Source organism: Bombina bombina, chromosome 1, assembly GCF_027579735.1.
Source record: "Bombina bombina isolate aBomBom1 chromosome 1, aBomBom1.pri, whole genome shotgun sequence".
NCBI lineage: Eukaryota > Metazoa > Chordata > Amphibia > Anura > Bombinatoridae > Bombina > Bombina bombina.
Genome location: NC_069499.1, coordinates 449,979,427 through 449,996,319, shown reverse-complemented (window position 1 = coordinate 449,996,319; position 16,893 = coordinate 449,979,427). Strand labels below are relative to the sequence as shown.

At 41.1% G+C, this 16,893-nt stretch overlaps 1 protein-coding gene across 1 annotated transcript in view; it reads right to left on the bottom strand.

The window, feature by feature from the left end:
• Positions 1-16,893, bottom strand: part of DYNC1I2 (dynein cytoplasmic 1 intermediate chain 2) — a gene marked incomplete in the record, with an annotated part of 278,955 nt that overhangs the window by 84,659 nt on the left and 177,403 nt on the right. Inside the window, 1 exon segment of the mRNA XM_053698430.1 lies at positions 1,831-1,977. Within this exon segment, the coding sequence (XP_053554405.1) occupies positions 1,831-1,977 (147 nt within the window).

Below are 16,893 nucleotides of genomic sequence, written 5' to 3'. Positions count from 1 at the left end.
GAAACCGCAGAGGACATGAGGGAAGCGATGTTGCAAGGTAACTCCAGGAGTCGTCGTGGAGGAAGCGCAGGGCTCTGGTTGAATGGACGCTAAGTTTTGAGACACTTGAGGAGAAAGCTGCGGCATATATTGAACTTTGTCAGAATGCTCCTGAACAGCATCCGCACCAGACAATGTTGGCTCAGAAAAAGTCTATCCCTGAACTGTAAAGTTCTCTCAATACATAAGGAACAGAAAGGGATTGGTGGTTCAACATTAGTATAAAAAAATAAAGTATATGTAACATCCTTATTAACAATTTGATCAATTAAAAATTGGATATCTTAACTAAAGATACCTCACCAAAAAAAAGTTACTGTGTCTTTAAATGTTAAAAGTAACGTCTTAATTTTGCTTTACAATTTAAGCCATTAAAATTGGATCTCTTAACTAGAATCTCGCAGGGCCTCTTGGTCCATCTTAATTCACAATTTGATTAAAAATTGGATACCTTAACTAGAAATACCTCACAAAATAACCGTTACTGTGTCTTTAAATGTTAAAAGTAACTTCTTTATTTTGCTTTACAAAAGAACATTTTTACTTTAACAATAAAAAGCAGACAGACAATCTCCACACCTCAGCTAAGCTTTGCTGAGGTGCATGCCTGCCACCAGATCGAATAATTGACAAATAGTAGGCGTCCGGACTTATTTCAAACAATTTAGTACAGTATGTGAGGCCTCTCTGCTGCATCACATAACGCAGCAGAAAATACCCACAACCGCTTCTCCGTACCATCGGAAATAGGGATATACAGAACTAAAAGGCGCGCAAACATTGTTGCGTAACTTAGCTCCACCCATCATGGGCGTATCAAAGATAAACCTCCCGGGCGGCTAATGACTAGTAAAAATAAAGCCGTCGGGAGTTGAGAAATTACACCTAACATGGCGTATCAAAGTTAAACCTCCCGGGCGGCTAATGATGGAAAAATAAAGCCGTCGGGAGTAGTGAAATTGCACCTTAACATGGCGTCAAAATTAAACCTCCTGGTCAGCTGATGTAGAAATAAAGCCGTCGGGAGTTGCGAAAATGCACCAAACATATGAGCCACATCTCCACGTCCCCAGTGCCTGCTGTAACTGCCCTTATAAACGTATCCCCACTCTCAAGGATAATGTCATCTTGTGTCCTTATATATAATAAAGTGCCAATTTTCCTGTGTACATACCCCAGAAAATAAACTTAGCGCTTGCCTTAGAAATCTGCCCGGCAGTAAGGCAGCTCACCAGGTTTGAGAGGTCCTCTCCCTCACATATACCTGTGGAAAAAAAAAAACGATAGAGTGAGTAATCTTATTCAGACTTTATCAGAACTAACAACACAAGCTTGTGTTATTTAATCAAACAAAAAATAATAAACTCTTGATTGAAGAATCTTTTCAAACACCTAATATTACCACTTCCTTGCTCTAACGTAGGCAAAGAGAATGACTGGGGTGGGAGGGAAGGGAGGAGATATTTAACAGCTTTGCTGTTGTGCACTTTGCCGCCTCCTGCTGGGCAGGAGTGAAATTCCCAACAGTAATTAACGATGATCCGTGGACTCATTGTGTCATTAGAAAGAAATGAGTGTATAATGTCCCTTTAAATCAAACATACTTTAAACGTCTTTCCCCCAAGAGTGCAATTAGTTTAATAAATTCAGCAAACCCTGGTATTATCTGGACAAAGTACTCTGTAATGCGTTACATTTTACTCACCCACTATAGGCAGTAATGAAATTACAAATTTGTGTCTAATATAAATTCTTGTTAAGTTTTAATACAATAACTGATTCATATCTTACTGTGTGAGCAGCAGCTGACAGCGGCGTTCTTTGGACTGGAGTTCTCTTATTGCTGCGATTGTCCCACAAAACGATTTGACCAGAATAAGTGCCTCCCACAACAAGATTAGGGTGAAATTTTGCAAAAGCAGCAGACATCACAGCAGACTAATTTTAAAAAAATATAAAAATTTTTTATATACATTTGTATATCTTTAAGTGGTCATAAAATATTTTATTTCTATCATTCTTATAAAAGACTGCTATTTAAAACATAGCAAATATGTTTGCAAGAAAAGAAATTTAAATTGAAACAAAGAAATACATGCACTAGGTACATATTACTCACTGTTTGATAAAGACTAAAAAGTCTCATCTGTATTTGCAATGTTCCAACACAGGGCTAGATAAGAGGCACACAAAAAAACAAACTTTTTTTTATTTTCTTTCAGGATGATGAGTCCACAGATCCCTCCCACCTCCCTTCACTACTCAGTTTAACATATAGCCGAGCACAGAAAAGAAGATACAGTGAGTATAAAAAGTCTAGACACCCCTGTTAAAATGTCAGGTTTCTGTGATGTAAAAAAAATGAGACAAAGATAAATCATTTTAAGAACTTTTTCCACCTTTAATGTGACCTATAAACTGTACAATTCAGTTGAAAAACAAACTTAAATCTTTTAGGTGGAGGGAAGTAAAAATAAAAAAAAACATAATTTATGTAAGAACTTACCTGATAAATTCATTTCTTTCATATTAGCAAGAGTCCATGAGCTAGTGACGTATGGGATATACATTCCTACCAGGAGGGGCAAAGTTTCCCAAACCTCAAAATGCCTATAAATACACCCCTCACCACACCCACAATTCAGTTTAACGAATAGCCAAGAAGTGGGGTGATAAGAAAAAAAGTGCGAAAGCATATAAAATAAGGAATTGGAATAATTGTGCTTTATACAAAATCATAACCACCACAAAAAAAGGGCGGGCCTCATGGACTCTTGCTAATATGAAAGAAATGAATTTATCAGGTAAGTTCTTACATAAATTATGTTTTCTTTCATGTAATTAGCAAGAGTCCATGAGCTAGTGACGTATGGGATAATGACTACCCAAGAAGTGGATCTTTCCACACAAGAGTCACTAGAGAGGGAGGGATAAAATAAAGACAGCCAATTCCTGCTGAAAAATCCACACCCAAAATAAAGTTTAACGAAAAACATAAGCAGAAGATTCAAACTGAAACCGCTGCCTGAAGTACTTTTCTACCAAAGACTGCTTCAGAAGAAGAAAATACATCAAAATGGTAGAATTTAGTAAAAGTATGCAAAGAGGACCAAGTCGCTGCTTTGCAGATCTGGTCAACCGAAGCTTCATTCCTAAACGCCCAGGAAGTAGAAACTGACCTAGTAGAATGAGCTGTAATTCTCTGAGGCGGAGTCTTACCCGACTCAACATAAGCAAGATGAATTAAAGATTTCAACCAAGATGCCAAAGAAATGGCAGAAGCTTTCTGGCCTTTTCTAGAACCGGAAAAGATAACAAATAGACTAGAAGTCTTACGAAAAGATTTCGTAGCTTCAACATAATATTTCAAAGCTCTAACAACATCTAAAGAATGCAACGATTTCTCCTTAGAATTCTTAGGATTAGGACATAATGAAGGAACCACAATTTCTCTACTAATGTTGTTGGAATTCACAACTTTAGGTAAAAATTCAAAAGAAGTTCGCAACACCGCCTTATCCTGATGAAAAATCAGAAAAGGAGACTCACAAGAAAGAGCAGATAATTCAGAAACTCTTCTGGCAGAAGAGATGGCCAAAAGGAACAAAACTTTCCAAGAAAGTAATTTAATGTCCAATGAATGCATAGGTTCAAACGGAGGAGCTTGAAGAGCTCCCAGAACCAAATTCAAACTCCAAGGAGGAGAAATTGACTTAATGACAGGTTTTATACGAACCAAAGCTTGTACAAAACAATGAATATCAGGAAGAATAGCAATCTTTCTGTGAAAAAGAACAGAAAGAGCAGAGATTTGACCTTTCAAAGAACTTGCGGACAAACCCTTATCTAAACCATCCTGAAGGAACTGTAAAATTCTCGGTATTCTAAAAGAATGCCAGGAAAAATGATGAGAAAGACACCAAGAAATATAAGTCTTCCAGACTCTATAATATATCTCTCGAGATACAGATTTACGAGCCTGTAACATAGTATTAATCACAGAGTCAGAGAAACCTCTTTGACCAAGAATCAAGCGTTCAATCTCCATACCTTTAAATTTAAGGATTTCAGATCCTGATGGAAAAAAGGACCTTGTGACAGAAGGTCTGGTCTTAACGGAAGAGTCCACGGTTGGCAAGAGGCCATCCGGACAAGATCCGCATACCAAAACCTGTGAGGCCATGCCGGAGCTACCAGGAGAACAAACGAGCATTCCTTCAGAATCTTGGAGATTACTCTTGGAAGAAGAACTAGAGGCGGAAAGATATAGGCAGGATGATACTTCCAGGGAAGTGATAATGCATCCACTGCCTACGCCTGAGGATCCCGGGATCTGGACAGATACCTGGGAAGTTTCTTGTTTAGATGGGACGCCATCAGATCTATTTCTGGAAGTTCCCACATTTGAACAATCTGAAGAAATACCTCTGGGTGAAGAGACCATTCGCCCGGATGCAACGTTTGGCGACTGAGATAATCCGCTTCCCAATTGTCTACACCTGGAATATGAACCGCAGAGATTAGACAGGAGCTGGATTCCGCCCAAACCAAAATTCGAGATACTTCTTTCATAGCCAGAGGACTGTGAGTCCCTCCTTGATGATTGATGTATGCCACAGTTGTGACATTGTCTGTCTGAAAACAAATGAACGATTCTCTCTTCAGAAGAGGCCAAAACTGAAGAGCTCTGAAAATTGCCCGGAGTTCCAAAATATTGATCGGTAATCTCACCTCCTGAGATTCCCAAACTCCTTGTGCCGTCAGAGATCCCCACACAGCTCCCCAACCTGTGAGACTTGCATCTGTTGAAATTACAGTCCAGGTCGGAATCACAAAAGAAGCCCCCTGAATTAAACGATGGTGATCTGTCCACCATGTTAGAGAGTGTCGAACAATCGGTTTTAAAGATATTAATTGAGATATCTTCGTGTAATCCTTGCACCATTGCTTCAGCATACAGAGCTGAAGAGGTCGCATGTGAAAACGAGCAAAGGGGATCGCGTCCGATGCAGCAGTCATAAGACCTAGAATTTCCATGCATAAGGCTACCGAAGGGAATGATTGTGACTGAAGGTTTCGACAAGCTATAATCAATTTTAAACGTCTCTTGTCTGTTAAAGACAGAGTCATGGACACTGAATCCATCTGGAAACCCAGAAAGGTTACCTTTGTCTGAGGAATCAAAGAACTTTTTGGTAAATTGATCCTCCAACCATGATCTTGAAGAAACAACACAAGTCGATTCGTATGAGATTCTGCTAAATGTAAAGACTGAGCAAGTACCAAGATATCGTCCAAATAAGGAAATACCACAATACCCTGTTCTCTGATTACAGACAGCAGGGCACCGAGAACCTTTGTAAAAATTCTTGGAGCTGTAGCTAGGCCAAACGGCAGAGCCACAAACTGGTAATGCTTGTCTAGGAAAGAGAATCTCAGAAACTGATAGTGATCTGGATGAATCGGAATATGCAGATATGCATCCTGTAAATCTATTGTGGACATATAATTCCCTTGCTGAACAAAAGGTAAGATAGTCCTTACAGTTACCATCTTGAATGTTGGTATCCTTACATAACGATTCAATATTTTTAGATCCAGAACTGGTCTGAAGGAATTCTCCTTCTTTGGTACAATGAAGAGATTTGAATAAAACCCCATCCCCTGTTCCGAAACTGGAACTGGCATAATTACTCCAGTAAACTCTAGATCTGAAACACATTTCAGAAATGCTTGAGCTTTTACTGGATTTACTGGGACACGGGAAAGAAAAAATCTCTTTGCAGGAGGTCTCAACTTGAAACAAATTCTGTACCCTTCTGAAACAATGCTCTGAATCCAAAGATTGTGAACAGAATTGACCCAAATTTCTTTGAAAAAACGTAACCTGCCCCCTACCAGCTGAGCTGGAATGAGGGCCGCACCTTCATGTGGACTTAGAAGCAGGCTTTGCCTTTCTAGCTGGCTTGGATTTATTCCAGACTGGAGATGGTCTCCAAACTGAAACTGCTCCTGAGGATGAAGGATCAGGCTTTTGTTCTTTGTTGAAACGAAAGGAACGAAAACGATTATTAGCCCTGTTTTTACCTTTAGATTTTTTATCCTGTGGTAAAAAAGTTCCTTTCCCACCAGTAACAGTTGAATAAATTCCATTTTAAATAAATATGAAGATTTATCAGCATCAACCTCTGAGACAGAATCCTCTGAACCAGAGGAATCATCAGAATCAGAATGATGATGTTCAGTTAAAAATTCATCTGTAGGGAGAGAAGTTTTAAAAGATTTTTTATGTTTACTAGAAGGAGAAATAACAGACATAGCCTTCTTTATGGATTCAGAAACAAAATCTCTTATATTATCAGGAACATTCTGCACCTTAGATGTTGAAGGAACTGCAACAGGCAATGGTACTTTACTAAAGGAAATATTATCTGCTTTAACAAGTTTGTCATGACAATCAATACAAACAACAGCTGGAGGAATAGCTACCAAAAGTTTACAGCAGATACACTTAGCTTTGGTAGATTCAGCACTTGACAGCGATTTTCCTGTAGTATCTTCTGACTCAGATGCAACGTGAGACATCTTGCAATATGTAAGAGAAAAAACAACATATATATAAAGCAAAATTGATCAAATTCCTTAAATGACAGTTTCAGGAATGGGAAAAAATGCCAAAGAACAAGCTTCTAGCAACCAGAAGCAATAAAAAATGAGACTTAAATAATGTGGAGACAAGAGTGACGCCCATATTTTTTCGCGCCAAATAAGACGCCCACATTATTTGGCGCCTAAATGCTTGTTGGCGCCAAAAATGACGCCACATCCGGAACGCCGACATTTTTGGCGCAAAATAACGTCAAAAAGTGACGCAACTTCCGGCGACACGTATGACGCCGGAAACGGAAATAGAATTTTTGCGCCAAAAAAGTCCGCGCCAAGAATGACGCAATAAAATGAAGCATTTTCAGCCCCCGCGAGCCTAACAGCCCACAGGGAAAAAGTCAAATTTTAAGGTAAGAAAAAATGTTAAATTAAAATGCATTATCCCAAATATGAAACTGACTGTCTGAAAAATAAGGAAAGTTGAACATTCTGAGTCAAGGCAAATAAATGTTTGAATACATATATTTAGAACTTTATAAACAAAGTGCCCAACCATAGCTAGGAGTGTCACAAAAAATAAGACTTACTTACCCCAGGACACTCATCTACATATAGTAGATAGCCAAACCAGTACTGAAACGAGAATCAGTAGAGGTAATGGTATATATAAGAGTATATCGTCGATCTGAAAAGGGAGGTAAGAGATGAATCTCTACGACCGATAACAGAGAACCTATGAAATAGACCCCTTAGAAGGAGATCACTGCATTCAAATAGGCAATACTCCTCAAATCCCTCTGACATTCACTGCACGCTGAGAGGAAAACCGGGCCCCAACTTGCTGCGGAGCGCATATCAACGTAGAATCTAGCACAAACTTACTTCACCACCTCCATCGGAGGCAAAGTTTGTAAAACTGAATTGTGGGTGTGGTGAGGGGTGTATTTATAGGCATTTTGAGGTTTGGGAAACTTTGCCCCTCCTGGTAGGAATGTATATCACATACGTCACTAGCTCATGGACTCTTGCTAATTACATGAAAGAAAATATGGTTGCATAAGTGTGCATAAACTAATATTTTCTTGATGCACTTTTTGATTTTATTACAGCACTCAGTCTTTTTGGGTATGAGTATCAGCATGGCACATCTTGACTTGGCAAGATTTGACCACTCTTCTTTGCAAAAACACTGCAAATCTATCAGATTGTGAGGGCATCTCCTGTGCACAGCCCTCTTCAGATCACCCCACAGATTTTCGATCGGATTCAGGTCTGGGCTCTGGCTGGGCCATTCCAAAACATTAATCTTCTTCTGGTGAAGCCATTCCTTTGTTGATTTGGATGTATGCTTTGGGTTGTTGTCATGCTGAAAGATGAAGTTCCTCTTAATGTTTAGCTTTCAAGCAGAAGCCTGAAGGTTTTGTGTCAATATTGACTGGTATTTGAACTGTTCACAATTTCCTCTACTTTGACTAAGGCCCCAGTTCCAGCTGAAGAAAAACAGCCCCAAAGCATGATACTGCCACCACCATGCTTCACTGTGGGTATGGTGTTCTTTTGGTGATGTGCAGTGTTGTTTTTACGCCAAACATATCTTTTGGTATTCTGGCCAAAAAGTTCAACCTTGGATTCATCAGACCACAACACCTTTTCCCACATGCTTTTGGGAGACTTCAGATGTGCTTTTGCAAAATTTACCCCGATATTCCTGCAGCTCCTTCAATGTTGCAGTAGGCCTCTTGGCAGCCTCCTAGACCAGTTTTCTTCTCGTCTTTTCATCAATTTTGAAGGGACGGATAATTATTGGTAATGTCACTGTTGTGCCATATTTTCTTCACTTGATGTCTGTCTTCACTGTGTTCAATGGAATATCTAATGCCTTGGAAATTCTATTGTACCCTTCTCCTGACTGATACCTTTTAACAATGAGATCCCTCTCATGCTTTAGAAGCTCTCTGCGGACCATGGCTTTTGCTGTAGGATGCGACTAAGAAAATGTCAGGAAAGACCTACTAGAACAGCTGAACTTTATTTGGGGTCAATCAGGGGCACTTTAAATTATGGCAGGTGTGTACTGACTCTTATTTAACATGATTTTGAATGTGATTGCTTAATTCTGAGTTGTACAGTTTATATAGGTCACATTAAAGGTTCTGAAATGATTTATCTTTGTCTCATTTTTTTTACATTACAGAAACCCGACATTTTAACAGGGGTGTGTATAGACTTATATCCACTGTATATGTAGAAAAGACAAAAGAAGGGTCTATTGAGGTGCAAATAAAAAAACTGCTGCTAAAACAATAATCCTGAAAGAAAAAAAAGATCAGTTAAGCATACATTTTGTTTGTTTACTTTCATATGATGAGAGTTCACAGCATCTTGACGTGTGGGATCTACCACCCCAGCTGTAAGACCACGACAAGGAATTGAATGAACCAGATTCAAGCTCCATGGAGGAGAAATGGGATTCACATAAAATCCTGATCAAAGGTCTAGACATCTTCGTCTTTTTCTTCCTGTGAAAAAGAACCGATAGAGCAGAAAATTGACCCTTCAAGGGTTAAATCTTTATCTAATCCCTCCTGCAGCAATTGGAGGATTCTATGAATCTGATAGGAAAGCAAATGAAAACCTCTAGAAGAACAACAATTGAAGTACACATTCCATATCTTGTAGTATATTCTTCTCATTACAGGTTTTCTTGCTTGCAATAGAGGGTCTATGACTGAATCAGAAAAACCACTATGTTTCAGAATCAAACATTCAACCTCCACGGGACAAGAGATTTTGACGTTGAGGAAGAGGAAAGCAAATGAAAACCTCTAGAAGAACAACAATTGAAGTAAACCTTCCATATATTGTAGTATATTCTTCTCATTACAGGTTTTCTTGCTTGCAATAGAGGGTCTATGACTGAATCAGAAAAACCACTATGTTTCAGAATCAAACATTCAACCTCCACGGCATCAAATTGAGAGATTTGAGATATGGATAGAGGAGAGGTCCCTGGGACAACAGATTTTGACGTTGAGGAAGAGGCCAGTGAAGAGAACTGGACATCTAAATTAGATCTGCTGGACTAAGCTGGCAATAATCAGAATGACTCATGCAGACTCCTGCTCAATTCCAGCTACGATTCTTGGAAGAATAACAAATGGAGAAAAAACAGATAAGCCAGATGAAAGTTCCATGGGCTCACTAATGCATCTACTATCTGAGTATTTAGATCTCTCGTCCTGGAACAATACACTTGCAACTTGCGATTCCAGTGAGAGGCCATCCGATCTTTTTCTGGAAGACCCCACTTGGATACCATCTGATTGAAAACATGCTGATGGAGAGAGACCATTCTCCTGGGTGGACAGATTGAAGGCTGAGATAGTCCGCTTCCTAATTCTTGACCTCTAGAATGTGGATAGCTGACAGGATACACTGATTCTGTTCTGCCCAAAGACTTGGCCACCAGGAGGCGGCAAAGACACCCTATACCAGAATCTTCAAATATCCCTTCCCTCCCAGTAGGATGTATAGCCAAGGAAAACAGAATTTATGCTTACCTGATAAATTACTTTCTCCAACGGTGTGTCCGGTCCACGGCGTCATCCTTACTTGTGGGATATTCTCCTCCCCAACAGGAAATGGCAAAGAGTCCCAGCAAAGCTGGTCACATGATCCCTCCTAGGCTCCGCCCACCCCAGTCATTCGACCGACAGACAGGAGGAAATATATATAGGAGAAACCATATGATACCGTGGTGACTGTAGTTAGAGAAAATAATTCATCAGACCTGATTAAAAACCAGGGCGGGCCGTGGACCGGACACACCGTTGGAGAAAGTAATTTATCAGGTAAGCATAAATTCTGTTTTCTCCAACATTGGTGTGTCCGGTCCACAGCGTCATCCTTACTTGTGGGAACCAATACCAAAGCTTTAGGACACGGATGAAGGGAGGGAGCAAATCAGGTCACCTAAATGGAAGGCACCACGGCTTGCAAAACCTTTCTCCCAAAAAAATGTAAAATTTGGCAAAAGTGTGCAGTGAAGACCAAGTCGCTGCCTTACATATCTGGTCAACAGAAGCCTCGTTCTTGAAGGCCCATGTGGAAGCCACAGCCCTAGTGGAGGGAGCTGTGATTCTTTCAGGAGGCTGCCGTCCGGCAGTCTCATAAGCCAATCGGATAATGCTTTTAAGCCAAAAGGAAAGAGAGGTAGAAGTCGCTTTTTGACCTCTCCTTTTACCAGAATAAACAACAAACAAGGAAGATGTTTGTCTGAAATCTTTAGTAGCCTCTAAATAGAATTTTAGAGCACGGACTACGTCCAAATTGTGTAACAAACGTTCCTTCTTTGAAACTGGATTCGGACACAAAGAAGGTACAACTATCTCCTGGTTAATATTTTTGTTGGAAACAACTTTCGGAAGAAAACCAGGCTTAGTACGCAAAAGCACCTTATCTGCATGGAACACCAGATAGGGCGGAGAACACTGCAGAGCAGATAACTCTGAAACTCTTCTAGCAGAAGAAATTGCAACCAAAAACAAAACTTTCCAAGATAGTAACTTAATATCTACGGAATGTAAGGGTTTAAACGGAACCCCTTGAAGAACTGAAAGAACTAGATTTAGACTCCAGGGAGGAGTCAAAGGTCTGTAAACAGGCTTGATCCTAACCAGAGCCTGAACAAATGCTTGAACATCTGGCACAGCTGCCAGTCTTTTGTGAAGTAAAACAGATAAAGCAGAGATCTGTCCCTTCAGAGAACTTGCAGATAATCCTTTCTCCAAACCTTCTTGTAGAAAGGATAGAATCTTAGGAATTTTTATCTTGTTCCATGGGAATCCTTTAGATTCACACCAACAGATATATTTTTTCCATATTTTATGGTAAATTTTTCTAGTTACAGGCTTTCTAGCCTGAATCAGAGTATCTATTACAGAATCTGAAAACCCACGCTTTGATAAAATCAAGCGTTCAATCTCCAAGCCGTCAGTTGGAGGGAAACCAGATTCGGATGTTCGAATGGACCCTGAACAAGAAGGTCCTGTCTCAAAGGTAGCTTCCATGGTGGAGCCGATGACATATTCACCAGGTCTGCATACCAAGTCCTGCGTGGCCACGCAGGAGCTATCAAGATCACCGAGGCCCTCTCCTGATTGATCCTGGCTACCAGCCTGGGAATGAGAGGAAACAGTGGGAATACATAAGCTAGGTTGAAGGTCCAAGGTGCTACTAGTGCATCTACTAGAGTCGCCTTGGGATCCCTGGATCTGGACCCGTAGCAAGGAACCTTGAAGTTCTGACGAGACGCCATCAGATCCATGTCTGGAATGCCCCATAATTGAGTTATTTGGGCAAAGATTTCCGGATGGAGTTCCCACTCCCCCGGATGGAATGTCTGACGACTCAGAAAATCCGCTTCCCAATTTTCCACTCCTGGGATGTGGATCGCAGACAAGTGGCAGGAGTGATCCTCCGCCCATTGAATTATCTTGGTCACTTCTTTCATCGCCAGGGAACTCCTTGTTCCCCCCTGATGATTGATATATGCAACGGTCGTCATGTTGTCTGACTGAAACCTTATGAATTTGGCCTTTGCTAGTTGAGGCCAAGCTCTGAGAGCATTGAATATCGCTCTCAGTTCCAGAATGTTTATCGGGAGAAGAGACTCTTCCCGAGACCATAGACCCTGAGCTTTCAGGGATTCCCAGACCGCGCCCCAGCCCACTAGGCTGGCGTCGGTCGTGACAATGACCCACTCTGGTCTGCGGAAGCTCATTCCCTGTGACAGATTGTCCAGGGTCAGCCACCAACGGAGTGAATCTCTGGTCTTTTGATCTACTTGAATCGTCGGAGACAAGTCTGTATAATCCCCATTCCACTGTCTGAGCATGCACAGTTGTAATGGTCTTAGATGAATTCGTGCAAAAGGAACTATGTCCATTGTTGCAACCATCAATCCTATTACTTCCATGCACTGCGCTATGGAAGGACGAGGAACAGAATGAAGTACTTGACAAGAGCTTAGAAGTTTTGATTTTCTGACCTCTGTCAGAAAAATCCTCATTTCTAAGGAATCTATTATTGTTCCCAAGAAGGGAACTCTTGTTGACGGGGACAGAGAACTTTTTTCTTTGTTCACTTTCCATCCGTGAGATCTGAGAAAGGCTAGGACGATGTCCGTATGAGCCTTTGCTTTTGACATGGACGACGCTTGAATCAGGATGTCGTCCAAGTAAGGTACTACTGCAATGCCCCTTGGTCTTAGAACCGCTAGAAGGGACCCTAGTACCTTTGTGAAAATCCTTGGAGCAGTGGCTAATCCGAATGGAAGTGCCACAAACTGGTAATGCTTGTCCAGAAAAGCGAACCTTAGGAACTGATGATGTTCCTTGTGGATAGGAATATGTAAGTACGCATCCTTTAAATCCACGGTAGTCATAAATTGATTTTCCTGGATAGTAGGTAGGATCGTTCGAATAGTTTCCATTTTGAACGATGGTACCCTGAGAAATTTGTTTAGGATCTTTAGATCCAAAATTGGTCTGAATGTTCCCTCTTTTTTGGGAACTATGAACAGATTGGAATAAAAACCCATTCCTTGTTCTCTTATTGGAACTGGATGTATCACTCCCATCTTTAACAGGTCTTCTACACAATGTAAGAATGCCTGTCTCTTTATTTGGTTTGAAGATAATTGAGACCTGTGGAACCTTCCCCTTGGGGGTAGTTCCTTGAATTCCAGGAGATAACCTTGAGAAACTATTTCTAGCGCCCAAGGATCCTGAACATCTCTTGCCCAAGCCTGAGCAAAGAGAGAAAGTCTGCCCCCCACTAGATCCGGTCCCGGATCGGGGGCTATCCCTTCATGCTGTTTAGGTAGCAGTGGTAGGCTTCTTGGCCTGCTTACCCTTGTTCCAGCCTTGCATTGGTTTCCAGGCTGGTTTGGGTTGTGAAGTATTACCCTCTTGCTTAGAGGATACAGAATTAGAGACTGGTCCGTTTCTGCGAAAGGGACGAAAATTAGGCTTATTTTTAGCCTTAAAAGACCTATCCTGTGGGAGGGCGTGGCCCTTTCCCGCGGTGATGTCTGAAATAATCTCTTTCAAATCAGGTCCAAATAATGTTTTACCTTTGAAAGGAATGTTAAGCAATTTTGTCTTGGAAGACACATCCGCTGACCAAGACTTTAGCCAAAGCGCTCTGCGCGCCACGATAGCAAACCCTGAATTTTTCGCCGCTAATCTAGCTAATTGCAAAGCGGCATCTAAAACAAAAGAGTTAGCCAATTTAAGTGCTTGAACTCTGTCCATAACCTCCTCATACGAAGATTCTTTACTGAGCGATTTTTCTAGTTCCTCGAACCAGAAACACGCTGCCGTAGTGACAGGAACAATGCATGAAATTGGTTGTAGAAGGTAACCTTGCTGTACAAAAATCTTTTTAAGCAAACCCTCTAATTTCTTATCCATAGGATCTTTGAAAGCACAACTATCTTCGATAGGAATAGTAGTGCGTTTATTTAGAGTAGAAACCGCCCCCTCGACCTTGGGGACTGTCTGCCATAAGTCCTTTCTGGGGTCGACTATAGGAAATAATTTCTTAAATATAGGGGGGGAACAAAAGGTATGCCGGGCCTTTCCCACTCTTTATTTACTATGTCCGCCACCCGCTTGGGTATAGGAAAAGCGTCGGGGGGCACCGGAACCTCTAGGAACTTGTCCATCTTACATAATTTCTCTGGAATGACCAAATTGTCACAATCATCCAGAGTAGATAACACCTCCTTAAGCAGTGCGCGGAGATGTTCTAATTTAAATTTAAATGTCACAACATCAGGTTCAGCTTGATGAGAAATTTTTCCTGAATCTGAAATTTCTCCATCAGACAAAACCTCCCTCATGGCCCCTTGAGATTGGTGTGAGGGTATGTCAGAACAGTTATCATCAGCGTCCTCTTGCTCTTCAGTGTTTAAAACAGAGCAATCACGCTTTCTCTGATAAGTAGGCATTTTGGATAAAAGATTTGCTATGGAGTTATCCATTACAGCCGTTAATTGTTGCATGGTAATAAGTATAGGCGCACTAGATGTACTAGGGGCCTCCTGTGTGGGCATAACTGGTGTAGACACAGTAGGGGATGATGTAGTATCATGTTTACTCCCCTCATTTGAGGAATCATCTTGGGCAATATCATTATCTGTGGCATTACTGTCCTTACTTTGTTTGGACACTATGGCACAATTATCACATAAATTTAAATGTGGAGACACATTGGCTTTCATACATATAGAACATAGCTTATCTGATGGTACAGACATGTTAAACAGGCTTAAACTTGTCAACAAAGCACAAAAAACGTTTTAAAATAAAACCGTTACTGTCACTTTAAATTTCAAACTGAAAAAACTTTATTACTGAATATGTGAAAAAGTATGAAGGAATTGTTCAAAATTCACCAAAATTTCACCACAGTGTCTTAACACCAAAAAACTCTTAACTATCTCTGTGGAGATGTTGCCTGTGCAACGGCAAAGAGAATGACTGGGGTGGGCGGAGCCTAGGAGGGATCATGTGACCAGCTTTGCTGGGACTCTTTGCCATTTCCTGTTGGGGAGGAGAATATCCCACAAGTAAGGATGACGCCGTGGACCGGACACACCAATGTTGGAGAAAGGAGGAAAAGAAAGAGAGAGACAATAGGGTACAGAGGTGCATACTAGAACTGCCGACACAAGAAAAAATATGGGCAGGTTTGTGGACTATCACCACCAAGAAAATTAATTTATCAGGTAAGAATAAATTATGTTTTCTTTCTATAGTGGCGAGAGTCCAAAAATTCTTACTGTTGGGAACAAATTCCCAAGCTCTGAAGTACACAAAAAGAGGGTGGGACAAAAAAGGTAAAGGCAGGCACATATTAGCCAGAAACAACCACCTGAAAAACGTTAAAACCTTTCTGCTCAAAAAATGCCTTACCCAAGGAAAGAACATCAAGATGAAATAATCTGGAAAAGTATGCAAGGAAGACCAGGATACCGCCTTGCAAACTACTCAACAAAAATCTAATTTCTGAAGACACAGGAATTGGAAACACAATGCAAAGAAAGAGTTCTAATTCTTTAAGTGAGCTAATGACCCTCCTCCAAATAAACAAAGAAGATTAAACTCTTCTGCCAAAACAACAGAAATAGATGTAGACTTCAGACCCTTGTGTTTACCAAAGAACACCATAAAGTTGAATACTGAATGAAAAACCCTGACCTAGATTTGGAGTTTGGCGTTAGAGGCTCCTAACGCTGGTTTTATCCTTATGTACCCCTAATCTGCTCCCCCTAACACCGCCGACCCCTGTATTATATTTATTAACCCCTAATCTGCCCCCCTCAACGTCGCCTCCATCTGCCTACACTTATTAACCCCTAATCTGCCGACCGCAAAGCGCCGCCACCTACGTTATCCTTATGTACCCCTAATCTGCTGCCCCTAACACCGCCGACCCCTATATTATATTTATTAACCCCTAATCTGCCCCCCACAACGTCGCCTCCACCTGCCTACACTTATTAACCCCTAATCTGCCGAGCGGACCTGAGCGCTACTATAATAAAGTTATTAACCCCTAATCCGCCTCACTAACCCTATAATAAATAGTATTAACCCCTAATCTGCCCTCCCTAACATCGCCGACACCTAACTTCAATTATTAACCCCTAATCTGCCGACTGGAGCTCACCGCTACTCTAATAAATGTATTAACCCCTAAAGCTAAGTCTAACCCTAACACTAACACCCCCCTAAGTTAAATATAATTTACATCTAACGAAATTAATTACCGGCAACCATCTTGATCCAAGCGGCATCTTCCATCTTCATCCGATGATGACCGGCTCCATCCTGAAGACCTCCACCGCGGACCCATCTTCTTCCGGCGACGTCCAACTGAAGAATGACGGTTTCTTTAAGGGACGTCATCCAAGATGGCGTCTCTCGAATTCCGATTGGCTGATAGGATTCTATCAGCCAATCGGAATTAAGGTAGGAATATTCTGATTGGCTGATGGAATCAGCCAATCAGAATAAAGTTCAATCCGATTGGCTGATCCAATCAGCCAATCAGATTGAGCTCGCATTCTATTGGCTGATCGGAACAGCCAATAGAATGCGAGCTCAATCTGATTGGCTGATTGGATCAGCCAATCGGATTGAACTTGATTCTGATTCCATCAGCCAATCAGAATATTCC